The 24,406-nt window shown below is 37.3% G+C and overlaps 1 protein-coding gene across 4 annotated transcripts in view; it reads left to right on the top strand.

Moving 5' to 3' along the window:
• The window catches only part of NRG1 (neuregulin 1), a 993,276-nt gene that overhangs the window by 958,958 nt on the left and 9,912 nt on the right, over positions 1-24,406 (top strand). For 3 of the 4 annotated variants that reach the window (XM_054720058.1, XM_028152541.2, XM_028152548.2), the window contains 3 exons: positions 1,217-1,346; positions 13,959-14,017; positions 20,925-20,948. In XM_054720058.1, the coding sequence (XP_054576033.1) occupies positions 1,217-1,346; positions 13,959-14,017; positions 20,925-20,948 (213 nt within the window). Of the gene's footprint in view, positions 1-1,216; positions 1,347-13,303; positions 13,372-13,958; positions 14,018-20,924; positions 20,949-24,406 lie in introns of all 4 variants that reach the window. The other variant, XM_028152542.2, reaches the window with a different exon arrangement.

The raw sequence follows: 24,406 nt of genomic DNA, 5'->3' as shown, positions 1-24,406 counted from the left end.
AAAATCAAAACAAAATGTGGACTTGTGAAGAAAATGCAAAAGAAAGGCAAAAGAAAATGGAAAGTAATACAAGACAGGTTAGGTAAAAGTACACAGTCATCTGAATACCATATGCAGATAACAAAATAAGAATAAGGAAGACAAGGATTAAAAATTACAAAGAATGATCAATAGATAAGAACAGCATTTTGTCTAAAGGTGGATTTTTTTTTTTCTGAGAGTAAATGGAATCTTCATTGGCTGGACATATTGGTGTTTTTTGTCCTGATACACATTATGTACATTAGAATGCTTTGGGTTGAGACTGAGTATTGCCCGTGTGTTCCCAGTGATGTGAGGAGACGTTCTGATGCTAAATGCCCTTCGAGTCTCAGGACTGAGAACTTTGGCTTCGTTTAATCCATGCACCAAACCGTGGGTGCATCACTTTCAGATCATTGTGAAGTTTGATGAGTGACTATCAACCTTATTATATGAAGATATTAAAAACCATAATTAAGACTAATTTCTACTCATGATTCAAAATGGGTGAATATGGTTGTGCTTACTGTACATTTTTAGCAATATTAGACTGTCTTTCCATTTCCTCCAAAATATGATGGCAGTTGGACATTTCAAAAAATATTCTTCTGATTGGAAATTAGAATAGAGTGGAAATTTTGAAAATAATGCCCCCAATGTATATGATAATATATATATATATATATATATATATATATATATATATTCAATTAATATATAATTTTTCATAAGGAACAAATAAGCCACCTTGTATTTTTTTGCTATATATTATATCTAAAAAAATATGGTCAAAATTAGTTGCCATTAAAAATTGAGATCTAAATTGAGTTGCACTGATATGCCTTCATATCACTGTCTTTGAGCCTTCCTGGAAAATGTATTTTACTTAAAGACAATAGATCTGCTCTTTTTCAACTTCTCTAGAAGATAAAATACTGGTTATAAAAAACGTTGAGCCCTTTTCCTATTACTGTAATTAAATTAGCTAATAATAGTCACCCTTTTATAATTGTATTCTGTTTAACTACACCCAGAAATTATTTAACTTCTTTGCTGTTGTTTATTAAGCCTGAAAGTTTAGTGGAATCTGTTGCACCTTCTTCAACCTCTTCCTCTTAAGAAATTTAAGATCAAAGGATGCCTGGAAAGGGGGAAGATAGCTCTAAACCTTTCCCCTTCTTTATCTTCCATCCAGCTACATCTACATCTACCACCGGGACAAGCCATCTTGTAAAATGTGCAGAGAAGGAGAAAACTTTCTGTGTGAATGGAGGCGAGTGCTTCATGGTGAAAGACCTTTCAAACCCCTCAAGATACTTGTGCAAGTAAGGAAAGAAATCCTGTCTGTGGCTTATGTCCATAACTGCTTCTTTCAGATGACTCCGTGTCTCATGATGTACTGTTGCTTCTTTTTCCAATTTCGTTGCATCCTATTGAATAATGCTTTTTATTTGTTTTCAAAAGTTCACACCATTTGTCATCTCTGTTATATTCAGAATTATGGTTGTTGTTTTTTACGATTGTTTTTCCTTTTTGCCTTCATGTTTATAAAGTTGCTTTCTTCATGGTTTTCATCATTGTTACCTAAAAGAGATGTGCAAATATCATAGAGGCCTCTAACTATTGGTACCTACTTCTCCATCCAATGTGTGAATTAAGCTGAAAGATAATGTTGTTTTTTACCCCAGTTATCACCAGCAAAACAAACAGGATAACTAAAAGATACAGAAGTACAGAGATTTTTTACAAACACAGCTTTTACACTTGACAGTAACTTACTGTTTCATAGCTATTTTTATAAATGGAATTTAGATTGATCTCGCTAATTATAAAAAAAAACACACTGCATGCGTTTGGAAATGGATTTAGTGTTGTAGCAGCATTGTGTGAAGAAGGCAGATGTTCTTTTATGCACTGCAGTTCTTTATAGATATATTTATAATAGCACTCTGTCCTATCACCTGAAGGAGTTGATGCACCATTCAGAAGTATCACAGTTATTCTCTCTCAACAGGCAGAATAAAACAATAAAATTATCAGTACATTAAATATTTAAACCTTGTAGTTAATATTAACAGGTCTCATTAAAAAGCACGCATTTATTGTGCCATACATTTAAATTAAACTCTTGATATTTAGGCCACATGTTGTACAGGACTGTTTACTCTTGCACTGAAATGATGACCAATAGTGGAGTCCCACTGTTCTAAAATAGCACTGCCTGTCCTACATGAGAAAAAAAAACATGCCATCATAAACATTGACTTCTGCTCCAGAATATTAGCTTGTGACTTAAGTGTTGACAAAGAAGAGCGAGTTTGTTAAAGAGCTAATAGAGTAATTAGCAAAATGGGGGGGAGGGGAGAAAGCACACGAAATTATTAAGAAGGCCAATCCCATACATCATGTAAGTAGTATACAAATATTTATGTGCCAGTTCTAAAAAAAAAAACCTGCATTATTTGTTAGTAATAAAATACATCTCAAAAGACACATGTTTTACAATCATAACACTGAACAAAAATGCCATTTTGTAAGAAAAGTTTCACTGTTCCCTGTGCTGTTCTAGACATGGGTTGTCTGCAGAGTGTCTCATGCAACCTCATGAACAGGTATTTCCCAGAACTGCTTTTTCCCCTCAAACTCTTTTCTTTGAAGAGTAGAAGCAGTTCTAGGAGAAGACAAGTTGTGTTGGTTGTATAGCTGACAAGTTATAAAAGTCAATATCATCTGTTGGAGTGAATAAAAGACTAGGAATCACCTCGATTGTTAAACATCTCTTTGATAGGTAATAATTATAAGCCAAAATAAAGTTAATAGGTAAAAGTCTTTTCAAAAATTTAAAGTAAGATAAAAATGAAAGAATATGTAGAAAAATATATTTCAGGTTTGAATTATTTCACATGACTATTAGTGTTTATTGTTTTAAAATTAATCTTAGAGTTTTACTTTTTGATCACCTGTATATTCAAATCTATATACCTAGAGCAAAGAATTAAAATGGGTCAGTTTTAGTCTTTGGTTCTGATGACTTGGTGTAAATACAACACAAGCATGGCACCCCTACACCCCTATACTTATCATAGTGAGTCAGGAGGCATAAATTTCATAGTTTTCTTTAAGGTTTTCTCAGATCAAAATAAAAAAAAATACCAGAAGCTGAGAATTGTAATCTATAAAATATGAGGTCCATTTATTATATGGGGACATCTTGTTATTCTGTACTAATCTCAGGCATACAATCCAATCATATTTTAATAAATCTCCTTGAAAAACATTTAAATTATAGTTCCTTAAGTTCTTCTCTTTTTTAAACAAAGTGCTCATATTATCTATGTCTCATATTTTTACTTCTTTAAGAAAAACATCTGAGACCACTATATTTTAATTATAATAAAGAAACGTGATCATTTTTCATCAGAGCCTTTGCAAAGATTTACAAGCTGAGTGAGTACATGTGATAGTTTCCATATACCTCTAAGGAACCAGTGCAGCTATTTTCCACATATTAATTTCAGCGATTCTGCAGCCCTCCCACGTGCTATACAAAACATGCAATCACAGAAGTGTTGTTCGTTTGTTCCACTTTGGTATTGTGCCAACAACTGCAATTTTTTTCATCTATACAGTTTTTCACCTATACATGTTAAGCCCAATCCAGAAATAAATGCTTGTTATTTCTCTAATAATTATTAAAGCAGCAAAACATGACTGAAACTCTGTATCTCCCAAACTCATTGTCTAGTGGGTTATGTTGTTTGCTAGTTCTCAGCAAATTGGCTTCATAATTTGATTTTGAATTTTTTGTAATTAGAGTGTCTCAAAAAAGTGTTAAAGCTTATTACTGGATCTTGTTGGGAAGAAACTTTTTGATGCTTATGATTTTGATAAGCAACCCCCCTCTTTGGACCATGTCTTTACTGAGGCATCAAAGCAAGCCAGTACTTTAAGTGAAGTATTGGAATATAGTTAACACCCAAAATATTTCAGGCCTTTTTGTTAAATAAAAGTGTGTCTTTAAAATTTTATAGCATTAAAAATAATCACAACTCAGAATTGAAAACCAGGACACATAAGATACCATGTCTGAGGATAATATATTGTAAACTAGACCACTTGACTAGAAGCAGAAAACATGAAAATGTTGCTTTGGCTCATCACGGTCTTATACGTGAAGCCAGTTCATAGTTTCCATATGGACCATCTGTCTGTAGCACAACATTGCTGAAGCATGAGCTACATCATTGAAAATCAGCTTTACTCCTGCCTGAAGCCATGACTCAGAAGCACCACAGGCAGGGACGTTTCCAAGTAGTCTCTCTGGTCACCTAATCCACGGTTGTATTCTTGGGCGTTGAAGCTGAAGACTTTACAGCAAATCCCTTTTGTCTCTCCAGTTAGCAAAGGGTGTCCCCAATGGATTCCCCATAAAACAGTTAAACACTTCTCTGAGGGGAGGTTTGCTGGTTACTTGGCTTTGCCCCTGGGGACTGTGGGAATTTAAGCGGTCATTTTCATCTTTTATATTTATCTTCCCTCTCTAGTAATTTAAAATTTATCCCGAGGAAAAAATAGTGACTATTATATGAAGATGTGAAAAGAAATATTTCATCTTTTACCCTCTGATGCCCTGTGTAGGCATATGGTTCAAAGAAATAAGACAGTTGAACATGACATTGCCTAAATTTTCTCCAACTCTACCCCCCCACACACACACACCCCTCAGTCTTGTATGTCTGTTTTTCCAAACAGTTTTAGTAGAGAACTATTTTGGAATATGTTGATGTGATTTTTTTAAAATCTAGAAATGATTTCATACCAGACCACATTTATAAACCCATTATGTTGTCCCATGGACAGATGCAGCTTCCCCATGAGGGGACTAGAGTTTTTACTACCAATTTTGGTAAACAGTCGTGAGCCCTTTCACTTAAACTCCCTGGACAGTATCTTAATTCATAACATAGAGCTAATATATTCTCCAAATTTCTTCCCAGGAAGTTAGTGAAATTAAATGAATTCATTTCTGCTAAAGTAGTTCTAACTCTGGCAAAAGCATGATTTTTTTTTCCTTATAATAAAAAGTACATGGTAGTATTACATTCTCTCTGTAGACTTTGGAAAAATATAAACACCTGCCTTAACAGACTGTATTATCATATTTAATCCCCAATTCCTCATCTTATTTTACACTAGCAGCTTTTATTTGGTTCGGCAGGGCCACCAGCTAGCTTTATGGCTTTGCATTGGACAGATCCTGCAAAGCTCTCTTCATTATATTCCTTTTATACAAAAAAAAACAACAAACAACACAAAAAAAAAAACACAAATCTTGGGGAGATGGGAGGTGCCTTCAAACATGCATGAGCTTATGACTTTTTATAGTTAATTTTTATGAAACTATATAGAATATACACTGAGTGGCCAGATTATTATGATCTCTAAACACATAATAATCTGGCCACTCAGTGTATATCCTATATAATAAAAGGCTAATATGCAACTTGTCCCCTCGACCAGGAGTTTGACCAGCAGGCAGGCCGGCCAACCACCCATGTCCCCTCCCCCTGGCCAGGCTGGCCGGACCCCACCCATGCATGAATTCATGCACCGGGCCTCTAATACATACACACACACACACACACATACACACACATACACACATATACACACACACACATACACATACTGAGTGGCCAGATTATTATGCGTTCAGAGATCATAATAATCTGGCCACTCAGTGTATAATCCCTATGTTGTGTCATTATAGGAGACAATTATGAAAAATATGTAACTGTAGATTTTAGGTCACAACAAATGTTAAAATAAATTAAACTCAATAAATGAAATATTAATTAACATCTGTTTATAGAACAGGTACATCTATGCCAGGCATTTTTGAAAATACAAAGCATGGTCTCTTTCCCAGGGAATTTAGTCTGTTTAGGAAAATTAAGTAGCTGAAATAGTGAATCAGTTAGAGTGAATACATCACAAATGGCACAATGCTGATTATTATAGTAAAGAGAATTTAAAGAAGGAAAAGAAACGATTGGAATAAGTTGGAGAAGACTTTATAAACATGGCCAGTATTTATGGAATCTTTTTTATATAGCAGACAGGCACTGAGGTTGCAGCAATGGTTTCTGTGAGACCCGGTGGCATGCACATCTAAACCAGCAGCTCCATTCTGAGAAGTAAAACAAAATTCTGAGCTAGTTTCTGAGCCCCAGAGGCCAGGCAGAGGATTTTGGACACTGGGATAGCTAACGGAGTCATAGCATCTTCTAGAGCAGGACTGGGACACCATAAATACAGCAGATGTTTAGAGAAGATTTCCATACAAATTCGAGGACTAGGTAAAATGGGGAGAGAAAGTAAAAAACACTAGCTAAGGTTAAAGTTTTATAAAATCCTGGCATCATATGGATGGTGATGATTATATTTATAATACTTATTAGCAGCTAGATTCGCATAATGAAAGGGACACGATGATTCAAATTTCTAATTGTGTCCTGCAGTCCAGTCATCTTGGCAGTAGAAAGAGAAATGTGGACTAGATACAAGGGGTATATATTGAGTTAGAACTTGTCCTTAAGAACAGACTGCTCATTGTACTCTAACTCCAGCCCTGGAAGAGTTCATTCTTCAGAATGAGTGTGACACTTACCTATGGCCCTTCTGTTTTTAAATGCTGTGACAGTTACCAGACATAGAAGCATTTGTCAGAGAGAGTAGGTGGACGGTTGTGTCTTAGGTCAAGATCATCAGCTCTTCAGAGGACCATGTCTTCCATTTCTTCTGTGTGCCTCATGTATCTAGAGTCCTGCTGTGTGCTTCTAGGTATATATTAACCCTTTCCGACTTTCACTCACTAAATGATTGGAGGAAATCCTTTTGCTTTTATAGGAACCAATTTTGGTGCAGGTTTGTCTCAAATCAGGTGCACTGACTAAGTAGTCTCAATAGCTTTGCTTTCTTTGTTCCAAAATCAGCCAGAGAGCCACGTACTAGTATAGTTACTGAGCTCCTTCTCTGAGGCAGGCTCTGTGCTGGTGCCTAATATGAAGTCATGCACAAAACCATGCTGGTCTCTGCTTGCATGGAGTCTATAGGCTAGTAATAAATGCATTTCATTAATTAATTTCATTATAGTTATAGGTGTGTCAAGGGCTGTGAAATATATTTAAGGAACTAAGGGAATGTATGAGGGACCTCAACTAGTCAGAAGCAGAGACTGAAAGAAAAAAAAGTCTGCAGCCCTCACTTTGAGAAACATATAGTCTACTTAAAAATACAGTGCACAATTTTTTAAAATGTATTTTGAATGATATAAGTAAAATGTGAATACTTAGGTATTTCTTCAAACAAATGCAGCTGGTGGAGTAGATAAAATGGTAAAGTCCCGAATTTACAAAATTTTGTTTGATGAGACAGGAAAAGGCATTCTCTGGAGAGGAAGACCCAGCCACAAATTAGCAGTCAATATGTCATTGTGTCAAGCACAGTGTGGAGATGTATGGGATGTGGATTGATCCCATATCCCATTGAATTGTTTGACCCCAAACTTACAGATACATCATGTAGAATAAACAATGGCAGGGTTTTGGTGTACAGATGAGCATTTCAGAACAAGCTGTGCAAACAGAGCTTTGGGAAGGGCACCACAGGGTTCAAGCAAGGATGGGTTAATCCATAAACACTGCCATCCTCATTATTGGGATTCTGTGTCTTAGACACTGAAAGACAACATTGGAGGGCCAGAGCAACTTGGATTTTTTTCCCCTCAGTATTTGCCCATGAGTCCAGTGTGGCCACCAAGTGTATCCTTTTATCTCAAGAATTGAGAATTAGTCTCCAGATCATCATAAAAAAAGAAAAGAGATGATATGTATTAGCTGAACGGAGATAGGGAAGTATATGGATGTTTCTAAAGGAAATGCTATTGGAACATTTTATATTTGATATTTTTTAAATGATGTTGAAGAAGGCATTCCCTCAAGGAAATAAATGTCTTTTGCAGATGATGTCATAAAAAAACACTAAAACACAAATTAGAAAAGCATATACAAACTTCTAGGAATTTCCCTTAAAGGCAGATAACAGAATGAGGGTCATCTTGGAAATATGCAGACTAATAGTAACAGTACATTTGGGAAAGAATAATCTACAAGACAGATTCTCAGCCAGTGAGTGGGTGAGGTCCAGCCAGAATGCTGAACAGGCAAAGGGGTGATAAAAGTCTGTGTTTGCAATATAATCCCTGTAGACAAACACCAGCACTCTTTGAACTGGTGTTCGCACTGCCAACTCCAGTTTGTTCAGAGTGAGAGCAAAGGTCTGAAAATCTAACACTTAACCCCACTGATATTCCTCAATGTATAGTTGTTGGTATTTCGATTACTTGATATTTATAAATACAGACACCAAAGAAATCATTTCAGATGTTTTATAATATGAAGGTAATAACCAAAACTAGTACTGAGGTAAAGCAAAAAGACAATAAGGACACTTCCTTTTTAGACAAGGTATTTAAAATTGTCCAAATATGTCATGGTAGAGTGATGACTAAAGAGGGAGGAAATATCAGATGTGGACCTTGTTTCCCTTCTCCTAACTCATCAAGAGAAGGCCTGATGAAAATTAATGAAAGAAAGGAAGGGAGAAAGGGAGGGAGGGAGGGAAGGAGGAAGAGAGGGAGGGAGGGAGGGAGGGAGGGAGGAAGGAAGGGAGGAAGGAAGGAAGGAAGGAAGGAAGGAAGGAACGAAGGAACGAAGGAACGAAGGAAGGAGAAAAAAAAAAGAAAAGATGCCTAAGGATGATTTATAATTTGACCATACATTTATAAAACCAAAAAACACACATTTATAATGGTTTAGCAAACCCTAAATAACCAGAAATTGGGGGTTCTGTAAATATCTTTGAATATATTTAGCATTCCACCAAAAAATGGAAGTAATTTGCAATTAGAATATAAAAAATACAATGAACACTAAATTGATTTTCCAAATACATGACTTTGTGGTCAATTATATAGTAAATATATTAGGATTCTCACTGTATAGTAAGTTTATCATTAAGGGCAGTTTATATTTTACTGATGCTGTGTGGAAGTCTTGGTTACTAGATTGCATTGCTTTATTAAACCCTAGGTAAACTGGCATTTCAGTAACAGGGTTTAAATTTGAGGTGATAGATTTATCATTAAAGAGTTATAGAGTCTTTTCAAATTCCCAACACAATGGTAAAGATTTCTATTTAGGGGAGGGAGTCTGTGAGGAGGGTGCTGGGAGCCCCTATAAAAAAGTTACTTAGGAGTCTACAGAAGAGAATCTGTCGTAAACTAAAAAAATAAAAGAAGTTCAATATTGACCTGTAGTTGGTAAATCAGTTGACTATATGAAATTCTCTTTGATACAGTTTTTACTGAACACTTCAGTCTGATCCTATAGTAGGTTCAGTTTAACAGATATTTTTATGAGAGCCCTTTATGAGCCGGGCACTGTAATAAACATTAGAGATAAAATGATCAAAATGTGGTCACTGTCCTTACAAAAAGATAATCACAACACAGACAGATGAGGGCAGTCAAAGAGATGGGGACAGGGTCCCCTATGAGAGCCTGAGAGGAAAACCATACCCAGGTGTGGAAGGGGGGAGATGGGGAGCTTCAGGTCAGGGTCAGTTGGAACAAGTGATACTTAATGTTAGACAAACTGTCTGTGAATTTTCATCTCAATAAGAACAAATATAGAAAAAAGATCACATATCACATTATGAGAAAATACCAAAGTTAAAAAAATCAGTCTTTCCATCTTCTAATCTAATCAATGGAATACATGATATATGTATTTTTGAAGCTACAGTAGAGGGTTGATTGTTATTCATCCAGGTTCTTCTAAGAAATAAAGTTCTTGGGATTTGCTCAGACTCATTCCAAAGCATATTGTCCAAAATCAGATTAAATTTATGGTATTCTTATCTCCAAGGGAAGTGATAGATTGGATGTGCTTAGCATATAATGCTAATATAGCAATAAGTCAGAAGGCAGACAGTCTCCCTGTTCTTTTAGAAGTAATTCCATAGACTTGACTCAGGGCATATAGAGCAGATGAGTTTTCATTTTTGCACATACTTTTTCTACACAATCAATGCCGTCTGCAGTTGGCTTTTGTGGAAAATCAGTTTCCACTTCCTTCCATTTGATTTGGCAACAGCTCTTGGTATCCACAAAAACTACATGATGACTGTTGTTGCTGAACGCCTGAATTGCTTGGGAATAGGTTTTGAGATTTGTTTTACCTCCATGGTTGTCTTAAAAATTTATTCTATCAAAATAGATTTTTTAGAAGTCCTTGAGTCCTTCCTGACTGGTGATGCATAGAAATGACGTAGGGTTTTGGCACAGTGATTCCATGTGGTAGGATGAGCTTCCATTCCCAGTACTGTTATGGTAAAAGAAACCTTTGATAATCATTTAGTTAAATCCCTTAATCTTATCACTGAGAAAAACTAAGGCCCAGTGAAACCCTGTTGGCTGCTCACATCCAAGATGTGATAATGCCAGGAGGCATCGAGCCTTAGTCTTCATCTTCCAAGGTCAGGATCCCTGACACCTTACACTTTAATGTACATGCAAATCTCCCAGGGATCTTGTTAAAATACAAACTCTTATTCAGTAGTTCTGGACTAGGGCCTGGGATTCTGCATTTTCACTAACAAGAACCAGAAGATGCTGGTACTCTTGGTCCATGGTCCACACTCTGAAAAATAATAAGGCTTCACACTAGGAAAAAGTATCTGAGTGAAGATCAACATTAGTGAAAGGATAGTTCTGGCTCAGACATAGCTGATAATTCCAAAAAGAATCGGCATACCTTAAGCTCTAGTGTTACTGTACCAAATATTCTGTATCATCTTATGATAGAGATAAACCACCATCCCATAATGCTAATTTCCTGGAAAACATCATTATATAATTTCATACTCATTATAAAATTGATTGGGTGAAATTTTTTATTCCCTTCACCTAGTTGTTCTGTGCCCTCTGATCTCAAAACTGTCATCTAAGATGCATACATTACAATTTTCTAATAAATGCACATTCCTTCTCTTAAGGGACTCATAATTGTGTTCCTGACCTCAAATAGTTATAGTTCTCTCTCTCTCTCTCTCTCTCTCTCTCTCTCTCTCTCTCTCTCTCTCTCTCCCTCTCCCCTCCCCCCCTCCCTCCCTCCCTCCCTCCCCTACACAAACACACATTATTCATATATCTTATACTGAGTTCTTTGTATGAAAAAAGTGGATTATTGTGTGAACAATATTGGAATTTTAAAGTTTTTTTCAAGAAAGCAAACAGGTAAGATGAAATAATCATTGTAGAATATATTTAATTCTGAAATTACCTGCTTAATCACAGGGTATGTCTATATGGATTTATAGTCCTGGTTCAGAAACAAATACACAAATAAAAACCCCAAATACTTTGGAAATTATGTCAAATATGTTACATGGAAAGTAGGTTCCCATGCATTTTTCTTGTATATCTATGAAGACATTCTTACTGAAGCATGTAGAGTAATGTCTTTATGAGAAGTAACCCAGCCTCAAAGGTTATAGTTTTTATTTCTGTATTTCTCTCAGTAGATCTTCCTCTATTTACTGCAGCAAAAATATTCTAACCAAAAATAACCAGCTAATTTATATAAAATTGACTTTGAAGAGCTCAAAAGGGCCCTATCAATCAATACAAGGTGTTTGTTGTTAAGCTCATTGATATTATTATTAATGATCATTTATACTTTAAGTTTACACAGGTACACATGAGGCTGAAAATTTGGAACTGCCAGTATTTTATCTTTCATGCCATTCTTCATGAAGTAGGAGAATCAGATGTGCCAAATCACGTGATAACATTTTTTGGCATTTAATTTGACTTTAAGGCAAATTTTTAAAATCATCCTTGTATTAGTAAAAATGAATAGTTTTGTCCACTTCTCTTTGATGCCAAAAGATAGTGTTTATTCTTATTTACTCTGGAGAAGAAAGGGTTGTGTATAAATCATAAGGTATGTGCTGTCAGAACTCAATTGCATTAGGTGCTTTGCATGATGTTCATGGTTTAGATAAAGTATTAGTAATAATCATGGCCATGAGTGTTGAACATCTGTAAGTATATTTGCTTCTTAGAATCTTTCGATGGCCCTAGTAACACTAGAGCTTAAGGTATGCCCACTCTTATTAGAGCATGACAGTGGGTAAAATGAATTCAATCTGAAATGCTTTTGTTACTGGAATGACAACACAAAAAGAGTAGTTGTAAAGGACTTCCATATTTAGGGACAATAGCCCCACTACAAGAACTATAGTATATCAACTCTAGAATTCTGACAGGTGAATATATGTGAGTGAATAAAATTTAAATTTTATACAATTTCCAAATAGTTTTACCTCAAAAGCAAAATGACATCAAGTACTACCGTAGAAGTTTTAATGTTTAAGTGTTAAAAATGTATTTATATTTGGAATAATTGAGTTAAATGAAATTTGTTCTGATAAAAATGGGCCTCTTTCTCTTTCAACATTAAAAATGAGACCTAATTTGTAATATATTTGTTAAAAAATACAGGGAATGTAGTTCGCTTGTCAGTAATCATTAGGGTGTGAAAGTGCTTGACTTCCAGTGCAGTTTGATGACTTAACTTATAACATAAAAATACCTATGAAATAAGTACAAAATTGAGTGTTTATAAAAGTAAAAGCTCAGATCGATTTAAATAATTGAAGGTTATGGGTGGAACCATGTAAGCTCTCACCAAAACCAGTGTGGTGGTTTTTTTTTTAAGTTATTTTCAATGACAGTTGGCAATGCAATATTATATTAGTTTCAGGTGTAAACATAGTGATTAGATATTTATATTCCTTACAAAATGGCCACTCTTATTAACATAGGAAGAGTCAAGGATCAGTGACAAATAAGGAAATGCCAAAGGGAAAATGAGTTAGCTGCCCAGGTCTTGCCAGCCCCATCCAACTTTTCAACCTCACTCTAGTTATATTTCAGTTAACCTAGGAAGAATGAAGCATTTCAATAACAACAAAAATATATACCCGACAGTTTTCATGGGACATGGTTTTCCAAGTGTTTTGTCTTCTCTTTTCTTTATGTTGTTCAGTCACCAGGTCATTTGTAGGAATCTCCATATTCCGTAGGAGGAAAATTGCCAGTCTGAAAGTTCAATGTCCTTAGCGTTCTATTGCTTATCACATTTTTGCCCTCTAGGTGCCAACCTGGATTCACTGGAGCAAGATGTACTGAGAATGTGCCCATGAAAGTCCAAAACCAAGAAAGTATGTTAAAATAATCTGAAATTTGCTTTTCCCCCCAAACTACAGCAACAAGCACTACCACTTGGTGTTATTACAGCTCAGTTGTAATGGATTCCTTTTGTTCGAATTATGGTTTCACCACTCGGGGCATAAACCATTGAATCTGACCTTGTTCAGCTGTCTCACAACATGGGCCCCAAAGGTCATCAGTTTAAAAGAATGACCCACCTGGGTGGCCAGTGATGCTGGCAACCATGGCAGGCAGGCCAACCAAAAAGAGTGTCCTTCCAAATGTTTGACTGAAGTTATCAAATGGAAAACTGAGATGATGTTTTAATTTTAAGTGGCTCCCTTTGAAAGAAAGAAGTCACTTAAAATACTGGGATCTTTCTATCATACAAACCCGAGGACTGCATTTGGTCCAGATTTCTCACCCTTTGGGGGAAACGCCAGAGTCTGAAAACCATGATTAGGACAAAGACTCCGTTCCTGAGAGTGAACTCACCAAGTTCGGTCAAATGACACTGAAGGAGCTTCTTTCTAGCATATATTCACCTCTTCTCTTTTTCTCTGTTTTTTCTACCATTGTTTTTTGTTTCTTCTCTCAGGTGCCCAAATGAGTTTACTGGTGATCGTTGCCAAAACTACGTAATGGCCAGCTTCTACAGTACGTCCACTCCCTTTCTGTCTCTGCCTGAATAGGAGCATGCTCAGTCGGTGCTGCTTTCTTGTTGCTGCATCTCCCCTCAGATTTCACCTAGAGCTAGATGCGTTTGACCAGGTCTAACATTGACTGCCTCTGCCTGTCGCATGAGACCATTAACAAAAGCGATTGTATTACTTCCTCTGTTCATGGCTAGTTGGCTCTGAGAACTTAATAGGTGTGTGAGGCTCCCAATGTTTCTGAAATTGATATTGAATAATGTGATACAAAATGATAGTCAATATCAAGCAGTGCGTTTATAATAAAGGCATTGAAAAGTCTCACTTTTATTGATAAAATAAAAGCATTCCACTGAACAGTCCATCTTCTTTATAAAATGACAACATCCTGAGAAAGATGTTGCTAAGTTGTAACCAGTATGCACTTGAAATGATGGTAAGTTAAATTTGGTTTCAGAATGTATTTATAACGAATAAACATAATAAAAAGAGTTCAGATGTTTTTCTTCATTAACCATCAGTTTGCATTTAGGTATATATATATAAAAAAAGCACTGAGTAGGAAAATTAATAACAAACGAACATTTCACAGCAAATGAGAGAGCCTGGCTTCTATTTATGTTGCTTAGGAAACAAGTGATTCAGAACTAGTTTAAATAATCATTTGTTTATGTTAGCATATCTTTATTGCTAGTTTCAATGGTAATTTTAAGGGAAAGTAGATTTTTTAATATTTATTACTTACTTTGAAATATAACAGTTCACCTCTAGATAATATATTTCTATTCTTTTTTAAAAATACATTTTTATTGATTTCAGAGAAGAAGGGAGAGGGAGAAAGAGATAGAAATATCAATGATGAGAGAGGATCATTGATCAGCTGCCTCCTGCACGCTCCCCATTGAAGACTGAGCCCACAACCTGGGTATGTGCCGTGACTGGGAATCAAACTGTGACCTCCTGGTTCATAGGTCAATGCTCAACCACTGAGCCACACTGGCTGGGCTAGATAATATATTATTTAATGCAGAACTGAGAAATGTTAGTGGGTTTCTATAGCATCATTCTTAAACAATGCAAGTCATGTTGCATATAATGACATAACTGAACTATGTACTTGTCATTCTATTGTGAATTGGGACTATAGCTTTTAATTCTGGGGCTTCCAAAGTATTGTATTTAACACGGATTCCATAAAGCTATTCATTTAGATCAAAGGTTGACATTTTTTTCTGTAAAGGATCAGACAGTAAATACTGACTTAACTCTACCAGTGTGGCACAAAAGCAGCCATAGACAATGCATAAAATGATTAGCATGGTTCTGTACTATTAAAACTTTATTTATAAAAAGAAGGCAGTGGGCTAGATTTGTCCACCTCTGACTTAGAGTGTCAGTTGCTCACCCTGAATATTACACATAGCTCATTGCAGTGTAAATTTATGGAACACAAGAAACAGTGATAGGAGCTGGTCATTAGGGGGCCCTAAAAGAATGGATTTATCCTTATTCAAATGCACGCAGGGAATAAGATTCTGTCCCTCATGTTAACAGTCCTAGAATAATAAGTGCCATTGAAAAATAAATTCCCTGTGCATCAGGGGGAGATTAGACTCATAATATTGAATCATTTATTGAGTGAAATGGTACTAATTATATATTTACATGGGCTACATATCAATTATTTTTTGGCCATTTTCTGTTGTAAAAACTTGGTAAATTGATATTACTAAATTTTCAAATGCAATCTTCACTTTATTGACAAATCTTAAAATCCTATGCATTTAGTGAACAGAATTCTTCTCTCCATAGCTAGAGACTAATTTTTCAAAAGTAGATAAGGTGGAAAGTGAAAATAGAAATAAGAGAATTTATATATTAAAGCCATTCCTTTTAGAAATTATGTGTTGATATTCAAACAATATAGATTTAGCAAGTCCATGTAACTGTATAAATACAATGAAATTATATTTTATAATTTAATGAAAATTCTGAACACTTGCATTATACTAAAAATTTTGGTGTTATATAGTTTTGTTGTTCACTGAAGGCAATATTGGGCCACTGCACAGAGAAAAGCATTAAAAATGAAGATATTTCTAAAAATAATAATGCCATTGGATCTGACAGTTATAACCAGGGAAAATATTCTCAACTTCTCTTTGAGAGCATTTTCTTTCCTAAGATATTATTTAAAGAGAGCCACACTGTGTATTTAATCAAAATGTGACTCCTTGAACAAATTCTTTCGCGAGCTTTTGGAAGATATCCAGGAAAGCAGCATTCCCACTTAACCTGATTTAACAAAGATCGATCAGAAGCACATTTATGAGCAGAATCTGCAATGACTGTGCATCAGTGCTGCCTCGTGCCCAGAAAAGCAAGGCCCTCTGATCAGAAACTGCTTCCCAAACTTGTCTAGCCCAGAGTTAATTTTCTAACCTCCATGTCGTAAATTCTCAATGTTTATTTCTGCACACTCCCCCATAGAAGGCAGGAAAATAGATGTTTGCTGTTCTAAGAACTTTATGTTCAGTAGCAATGAAGGCTGCACAAAGAATAAAAAACATAGCCACAGTGGTAATGTTTAAAATGTACTGGTTAGTGTTCCTAAAGTCTGAAACACAGAACATAAATTTTAAAAGAAAAGATATTCCCCAGCTTTAAAGAGAAACATTTTTTTAACTTGCCAAACCACATTTCCAGTGGAAAAATAATGTTCCAAAATAATGTCCAACTTTTACAATGCTTATTAACACATAAATTACATTATCAGGATTTGATGCAACTTTTCTGGTCAGAGTTTCCTATGGGGCCTTTTATTGATTTATCAAAACTGATTTAAATTATAAAAAGAATGGAACAAATGTTTATTTTATATGGCTTTTGTGAAGGCAGCCATGTGCCTTTAAATAAAATATATTTATAGTGCTTCCTAGGAAAATATTGCCAAGGCTAGTCAGCTTCAAATTTGACCTATGGACACAATTCCTACTTCAAAGGATTGTGTTCATCTGTGCGTGTGTGTGTGTGTGTGTGTGTGTGTGTGTGTGTGTGCAGGCAACCCATAATCAATTTATAGATTTTATGGAGAAGGGGAAAAAAAAACATTGAAGGCTTCAATAGTTAGAGGAAATATGGGGCAAGTATGTAATATATAAACTAACATATAATAGGAAGTAATTACAGAATAGCCCAAACTATAGAATATTTTAAAACAGTGCAGTTTTAGAACTTTTAGGCCTATTCTCAGAATGAGTAAACTTAGCAGATATCCTTAAAAGTCGTTTTGAATCATAGGTTACTACTGCACAAATTACTTATGTTGATTTCTAAATCTCTAAAAACTGAAGTTATTCATTCATTTGTCAAACATGTATCTTGCTAACTGTAGAATAAGGGCACACTCAATCTCCGACAAAATTATCATGAATTCCACCCGAGTGTAGTGAGATTTTGCTGTGTGTGTTTGTGAGTGTGCTCTTGTGCACATGGAAACCGGAGTAAGGAGAGAGTCTCCTATTACATTTGTAAAGGTAAGTTGAAAATTAAAAGTCAGACCTGAAATTGGTCCCGTTTAGAATTGACATTGACAGAACTCATTTAGAAACCTCAGAGGTGCAGAAAGGCAAGACTATACACAAGTCTCTGAGATTATTTCCATAAGGAGACCCAGGATGTTAAAGAATAAAATCCCGAATGTCTTCAAATTTTAACAGAAACCATAATTGCATGAACATGTAACTCTGGTAAAAGAAAGTTGTTTCACTGTTCGTTTCACTAATGAAATAGAAAATTTAAATTAACCTGCAGGTTAATCAGTTTTCTTCAAACAATTATAAAATCCTTTATAAAGCAAAGGATTAGTGAGTCAATATTTAATAGTTTCTGAAGACTCTCAGATTTAAATTAAATTTTTATATTGCTTACTGCACAGCAGGAAATCACATGTAGAAAAGGAAACTGAATTGTTTACAGTAACCTTTGTGTTTTTGAATTATTAATTTAATTTGAAAAATGGAGTGGCTAGGCAGACATTCAATAGGAAGTGTATGATGCATAATGAGCCCAAGCCAACATTAGATTAAATAGAATAGATAGAAAGTAATAACCTCTTTATGAAATGAAAAGTGTTTGTGTATTATGCTTTTCTTGACTCACAATGAAGAAACGTAGCCACTGATAGTAAAAATGAATTACAGGAGTGTTTGCTCCAGGTCTAGAATGACTGATGCATGTTTCCTCTGCTTGTTTCCTTGTTAGGGCTTATGGCCAGAAGAGATTCCAATTTTAAGTACCAATTTCCCTTTGAATTATTTGAAATTGGAGCTGCCTGATATGAATGACTTCCCGTGAAATAAAATTATAGTTAGGCTCACAGACTTACCTATAAATGTAAATGCAGTAATATGTATGCATGGGCATGCTACTAATTTTATTGAAGACTTAACCAAGCTTTCTATGCACCTAATACAGATCATTAGCAGTGTTCACGTAGGCATGGAGTAATGATTCTCTGGGAAGAGTTTCTGTAGATATTTCTTGATTTTTTTAACCCTTAAATTGTTACTGACTGGTAGGAGGAAAAGGCAAGAGATGGAGAGAGTTTTAGAGAGAAATTTTGAGTCACATCCTCATGAAAATGTGTAAGGAAATTTAGTATCACTTCCCCCGAACATGAATTTTCATACCTGGTATTCCAAAGTTTACATGAAGGGAACAAATTGAAGAAAAAAAAAAAAGTCCATTTGTCAAATTGTTGCACAAAGGCAAGAGACATTTATTTTGATTTGAATACATTTGTTTTGCTGTGAACATTGTGCAGCCAAATCAACCCTACATCCTCTGGCTTTTAATTTATGAAAATGTAGTTATTTGCTTGAGTACCCTGGACCCCAGGCAGAGAGACTCCCTATTATATCTAGTGCCTTTCTTTATCGTTGTTACTCAATGAACTATTTGATTTTTTTTTTAATCTGTGAAAGCTCATTTTCTTAAGAGGTGGCGAGTTTTTAAAGTCTAAATTCTTGAGGTATCCCAGGAGCTTTCAGAGTTTTCCTGGCTATGAAATTAGTCAAAAGTAAACCTCCACGCAGCAACCGGCCCAAGGGGAACATCCAGACGAGAATGTTCTCCAAGCTGCTAAACCCTTTGGCCACTGGCCGACCCATTTCACGCTTCTTTATTCCATAGGGTCTCCCTGTGAGGCATGTGTCAGCATCATAAGCATTTTGTCAATGAGAAATTAACTTGTCCAAAGTCACTGAACAGGCAAATGGCAGAGGCAGGACCTGAAACCAGGAAGACTCCAGCTCTCTTAGCTCCTACTCTTCCCTCTCTGTAGGGGGCGCGTTGTCCAGGTCCACACTGATGGCTTTGTAAGAGAAATCCCCCTCGGCCACTTGGTTTCAAACTTAAGAGGTGCTTTGTCATATTGGCAGACCGCCCTGGTGTCTCTCTAATCAGGGATGATCGAGGGGAGGAATGTAGACTCCTGACCTCTGTTTTCATTCTGGCCCTGCCTCGCCACCACACTGTGCGCTCCTGAAGGGCCCCATCTGGTGGAATTTGATCAATCATTTTTGTTTCAAGGATGGAAAGTGTCATTTCTAGGGCTATTTGCTTCGTTGCCTATGTTCCCCCTTTACCCATTTAAGTCCATGCAGGTTCCCGCCAGGCCTGCAATCCTGGCGCCTCTGCGGGGGTGCAGGCTGTGTGCTCACACCTCTGAGTTCCCTTCCTGGCCTGTCCTGGGGTCCTCTGGATGCCGGTGCCTGTGGGTTGGCAGCTGGGCATCAGAGCTCAGCACTGTGGAGTGATCACCTAATTGGCTCTCTGTTACTTGAGGGAGTAATAAAATTAACTAAAGGCCACAGGAATTCCCAGGAATTGAATCTCCCCCGCCCCCCCCCCCCCTTTTTTTTTTAACAATTTGAAGAAGGCATTAAGCGTTTGCTGTGCCGTACGGGAATGATATGAGAAAACTGGAAGCAGGTTCTATGCCCCAATGCCCTCTCTGGATTTTGGAGCAGAAATGTTTGTTGATGTCACATGGGAGGTGGAGAAAGCAAGTTAGGAGACAAGGAGATAGAGTTGTTTTTTGTCTTTGTTTTTTCTAGTAATTTTTAAATCCTTACCCAAAGATGATTTTTTTTTAAGAGAGAGAGAAGAAGGGGGAGGGAGCGAGAGAGAGAGAGAGAGAGAGAGAGAATCATGAATTGATTGCCTCAAGTAGGCATCCAACTGGGGATTGAACCCCCATCCTGGGTATATGCCCTTACCGGGAATCAAACCTTTGACCTTTCAGTGTATAGGACAATGCTCCAACCAACTGAGCCACACTGGCCAGGGCTAGGAGACTGAGTTTTTAAAAATCAACAAGAAAGATGAGAGCATAACTAATGAAAAATATAAATCCAATGTAATAAAATTTTCAGACCAAATTTTTGAACTCGTGGCTTGTATTCCTGGCTCTGCCACTGTGTGTCTTTGGGGGAAATAATTTTGTCTACCTGGAACTTTGCCTCTACCTTTTAAAAAGACAGGAATGAAGTAATGCCAAATGCCTTTTGTAATTATAAATATGATATTTCTATTCCTAAACAACATGGGAGCAGGAGCATAGAGGATAGTTCAGCTATACAACTTCTCCCTCAGTAAGGTCCTTTAAGGGTTAATAAAGTCACAGTGTGCTGGTATTTGCACACCCCTTGAAAGAGAAGTTCCCTTTGTGGACTCCTGGAGGCGTACCTGAGCACTGCTTCGCTAACAACCACCATTTGTCCTGTTCAGTGTGCACGCACAGAGAGCCATAGTAGTCATGTGTAATGTGTTTTGGAGTGCAGTGTATTGCTCTTTTCTGAAACTTTTTCCCTTTCTTTCTTTTTTTTGTCAACTTTCTGCATTGGCAGAGCATCTTGGGATTGAATTTATGGGTATGGACCAATCATCATTCCTTTTAGCCTGCAGAATTTAGAGCCTATGAGCTGTAATCTTTTTCCCTCCCTACTCTTACCTTTCAGTTCCTAACTAATTTCCTTTTTCTTTAGAAGGGATCATACAGCTATAACTAAAGTGATTTTTCCACTTCCCATCTATGATTAGTTTACCCAAAATGTTACTGAGCACAGCAGCTTTTAGATTCCCAAGCTTCACTTAGAGTTTAAAATCACCTCACCTGCTGCAAATTCACATACATCCCACGTTCCTTGACCCACTGATTGGATCTGGCCATGCTGTTATTTAAGAGCTGGGGTAAGTTGGAATGATACACAAGGCTACAGGAGGTACCAAACCAGAGGCCTGAGAACCAAAGAAGTTTTAAATATTTCACCCTAAAAAAAATAACACATCTTAGACTGATGGGAGTTTGACATACAATATAAAAATCATGTGCAATATAGTAACAGAAAACCCTTACATTGCAAAACAATATGATATGAACAGACATGAATTGCTCTGATTTTCTGGAGCTATTCAAGCATGACTCTAGTCAGCTTCATTATCTCCTGAGCAAGGAAATAGAAAACAGAAAGATAGGAGCCTTGTGCTATTTTAGGTGGAAATTCTAGTGCTAATGGAATTAAACTTGAGTCACTAAGATTATCCAGACAAGTAATCAAATACTGTAAACATCAAATATCTCCTAGGAGCATATGAATTTGGAGCATGCTCCTTCTGAAGGCCTTCATCCTAAATAGCTGGTAGAAAAGGCCAGTCTTGGGAGGAGGGGAAGCCCTGCTACCTTCCCAGAGGCTCCACTGCGCAGGCACCAGGCCTCGTGAACATTGCACACAGCCCTGGAATGGGTAATGGGTCAACAGTGTCCTGATTAACAGAATATCTGCTCCCCATTCATGATGTCAGTGACATCATGCAGGGAGGGCACCCTCCAACTGCTCTTTCATTTTGGCTGACAACCTCACAGTTGACAGCTAATATACTTTTCAGTATTTGTGGGAAACGAGGCTGTCGCAGGCTCTACCAGTTGCAGGAATAGAAACCCAATTATTTGTCCGTTCCTCCAAAAATCTCCTAAGAGAAAACCATTTAATGAGGAAACCCCCCACATTTATATGTGATCTTTGAACATCAGAGTAACACCTGCCAAGAGTGAGAGGCAAGAGAGGGCCTACCAATGGCACTTGAGTGGCAGGTCGCCTACATGAGAGGAATTATCTATATGGGTTACTTCCCTCGGGAGAAGAATTGACCCACTTACTTCTGAAAAGGCGTATTGGCCTTTCCTGCATGGAGGAAGATCATTCCACCATCACCTCCCTTCTTCTCCCTAACAGCATCTTTCCTACTTTATCACATTAGAGTCTGACTATAGAATTTATTATTCCCATTCCCGAGCAATGAAGTAAGGTAAAGGATAGTTCAGGTATACCACTTCGCCTTTAGTAAGATCGTAAGAGTTAATAAAGACTCCACAGTCCCAAGACTAGACCAGTCCACCCTTAAAGAAAGTCAGACCTTAAAGGTCAATTAAAATTGAGAAAGACAAGGCCTCTGTCTCTTGGCCTGGCCAGATCCTACTGAAAAACATGCTCAATCTGATTCACTTGAATGTCCAGCCAAACCAAAGAGCAGAGTCTCAGCAGCATTTCCATTCATTACGGCAGAGCTGCCAATTGGACCGAGGGCTTCTCTTTTTCAGCACTGCCTCGAATTTACTGTTGCCCTATTGACCCCATTACACTAGGGAAAAAAAATAAGGAGAAAAAAAGGGGGGTGGGGTATTTATATTATTTTTCATCGAGTATTTTTCCTCTTAACATATTCATATTGTGGGGGCCACCTGATCTAGGAAATCATTGGAAAATCAAACAGAAACAGATGAGAAACATTTAAGGCAGTCAATAAGTGCTGATGTGAGTACAGAATCCTAGTCCCACATCCGTGTTCTATGGGCCTTGGCTTTCATCGGTTCATCTTAGCACTTTTGCTTTACCCCTTGGCCTTTATTGTGCTGCCCTTTTATTGCCATGACTGATCTCACAGGGAAATGTGTGCCTTCCTACAGAACATAGGAAGAATGTCATGTATTCACAAACCCAGGTCAATCTATTCTTTTATTGTTAACGATCAAAAACTTGGCAAAAGAATCCCTGAGAGTACGTGTGATACTTGGTCTTCTTTTAGTCCTTGGGTAGAGCCCATTTTTTTTTTTAGTTTGCAGAAACAATTTCCCAGTTTTCCTAAAGATACGATGTTAAGATGTCAACGCAGCCAAGCCCCTTACTATTTTAAAAGAAGAAAAATTAAAGAGAGTGAAAAAGGACACAGAAGGCAGGGTCTTCATTTTCTTGGCAGTCATACTTGGACACTGCAATTTCTTAACCAGCTAGCAGTCACCCAAGGAGCCTTGCTCTGTGTCCTGGGTCCCCTGGAGGACCAGCGGGGAGGTGCTGCCTCTGCTTCTTGACATGGGGTAACCCCGCTAAATGCTGATCTGGATGCCAGGTCACGGAGGAGGCTCCAGTTGCACCAGCTCACAGATTAGCACCCCATAAAATGCAGTTCCCTGTCCTGTGGCTATGGGGGAGGAGAGGCAGTAGACATAAGCAATTAACACATAAGCATTCACATTCCACTCCTCACTTGACTTTTTGCGGCACAAAAATATGTGACAGCACTCTTACGTCTCCTGGTTCATTGTTGCACCGCAGTGCACCAGCTGCTTGGCTTCCTAATCGTGGCTTCCCCGTGCTGGCCAGCCTAGGTTAGGAGTTATGCTGTATGGGGTAACCCTTCCACCTTTGCATCCACCTTTGCTTCCTACCTGAGCATTTCCTCCCTCTGGTTTTCTTTTATTTGTTTCTTTTTCCTCCCTTAGTATCAGGCATGCTGGGCCAGGGACTTCAGATGACTCCTCCACTTCTAACCTTGTTTTGCCTTGACCCTGACTGCCTCCCTCTCTCAGTCATTCTGTCCGTCTGTCTGTCCTCCTCGGTTTGTTTTTCCTTTCCACTTCCAACCTTTCTGGTTTGTTTTTGTCTAATCTCTGCGGCATTCTAGTCTTTTACCCACTGACTTCTGTTCTCCTCCTCCTCCTCCTCCTGTGAATAATCAGTGCTCTATTAATTTGATTTGACAATGTTCCTGACCTGTTAACTGGAGTTTGATTACCGTGGGCTTGGCTTGTAGGAAATGTTTTGTATAATGATAAGGCCCACTGTGTCACAGAAATTAAAATGCACTTTTTCATTTCAAGGAAACTTCCTGCGAATTGCTCTCTTTCAATAGAGAAAAGAGGTGTGGTCACCGAGACTGAGAGTGTCAACTGGAAATGTTCAGAAGGCCCATGTTGATGTCCAGATAAGAGGCTTCCATTTGTATGATATCCCCCAGATCTTGACCAGCTTGTTAATCAGAAAACCAAGCACAG

Source organism: Eptesicus fuscus, chromosome 8 (assembly GCF_027574615.1).
Source record: "Eptesicus fuscus isolate TK198812 chromosome 8, DD_ASM_mEF_20220401, whole genome shotgun sequence".
Taxonomy (NCBI): Eukaryota; Metazoa; Chordata; class Mammalia; order Chiroptera; family Vespertilionidae; genus Eptesicus; species Eptesicus fuscus.
Note: the sequence above shows the minus strand (reverse complement) of the source record. Positions and strands in the feature narration are given on the sequence as shown.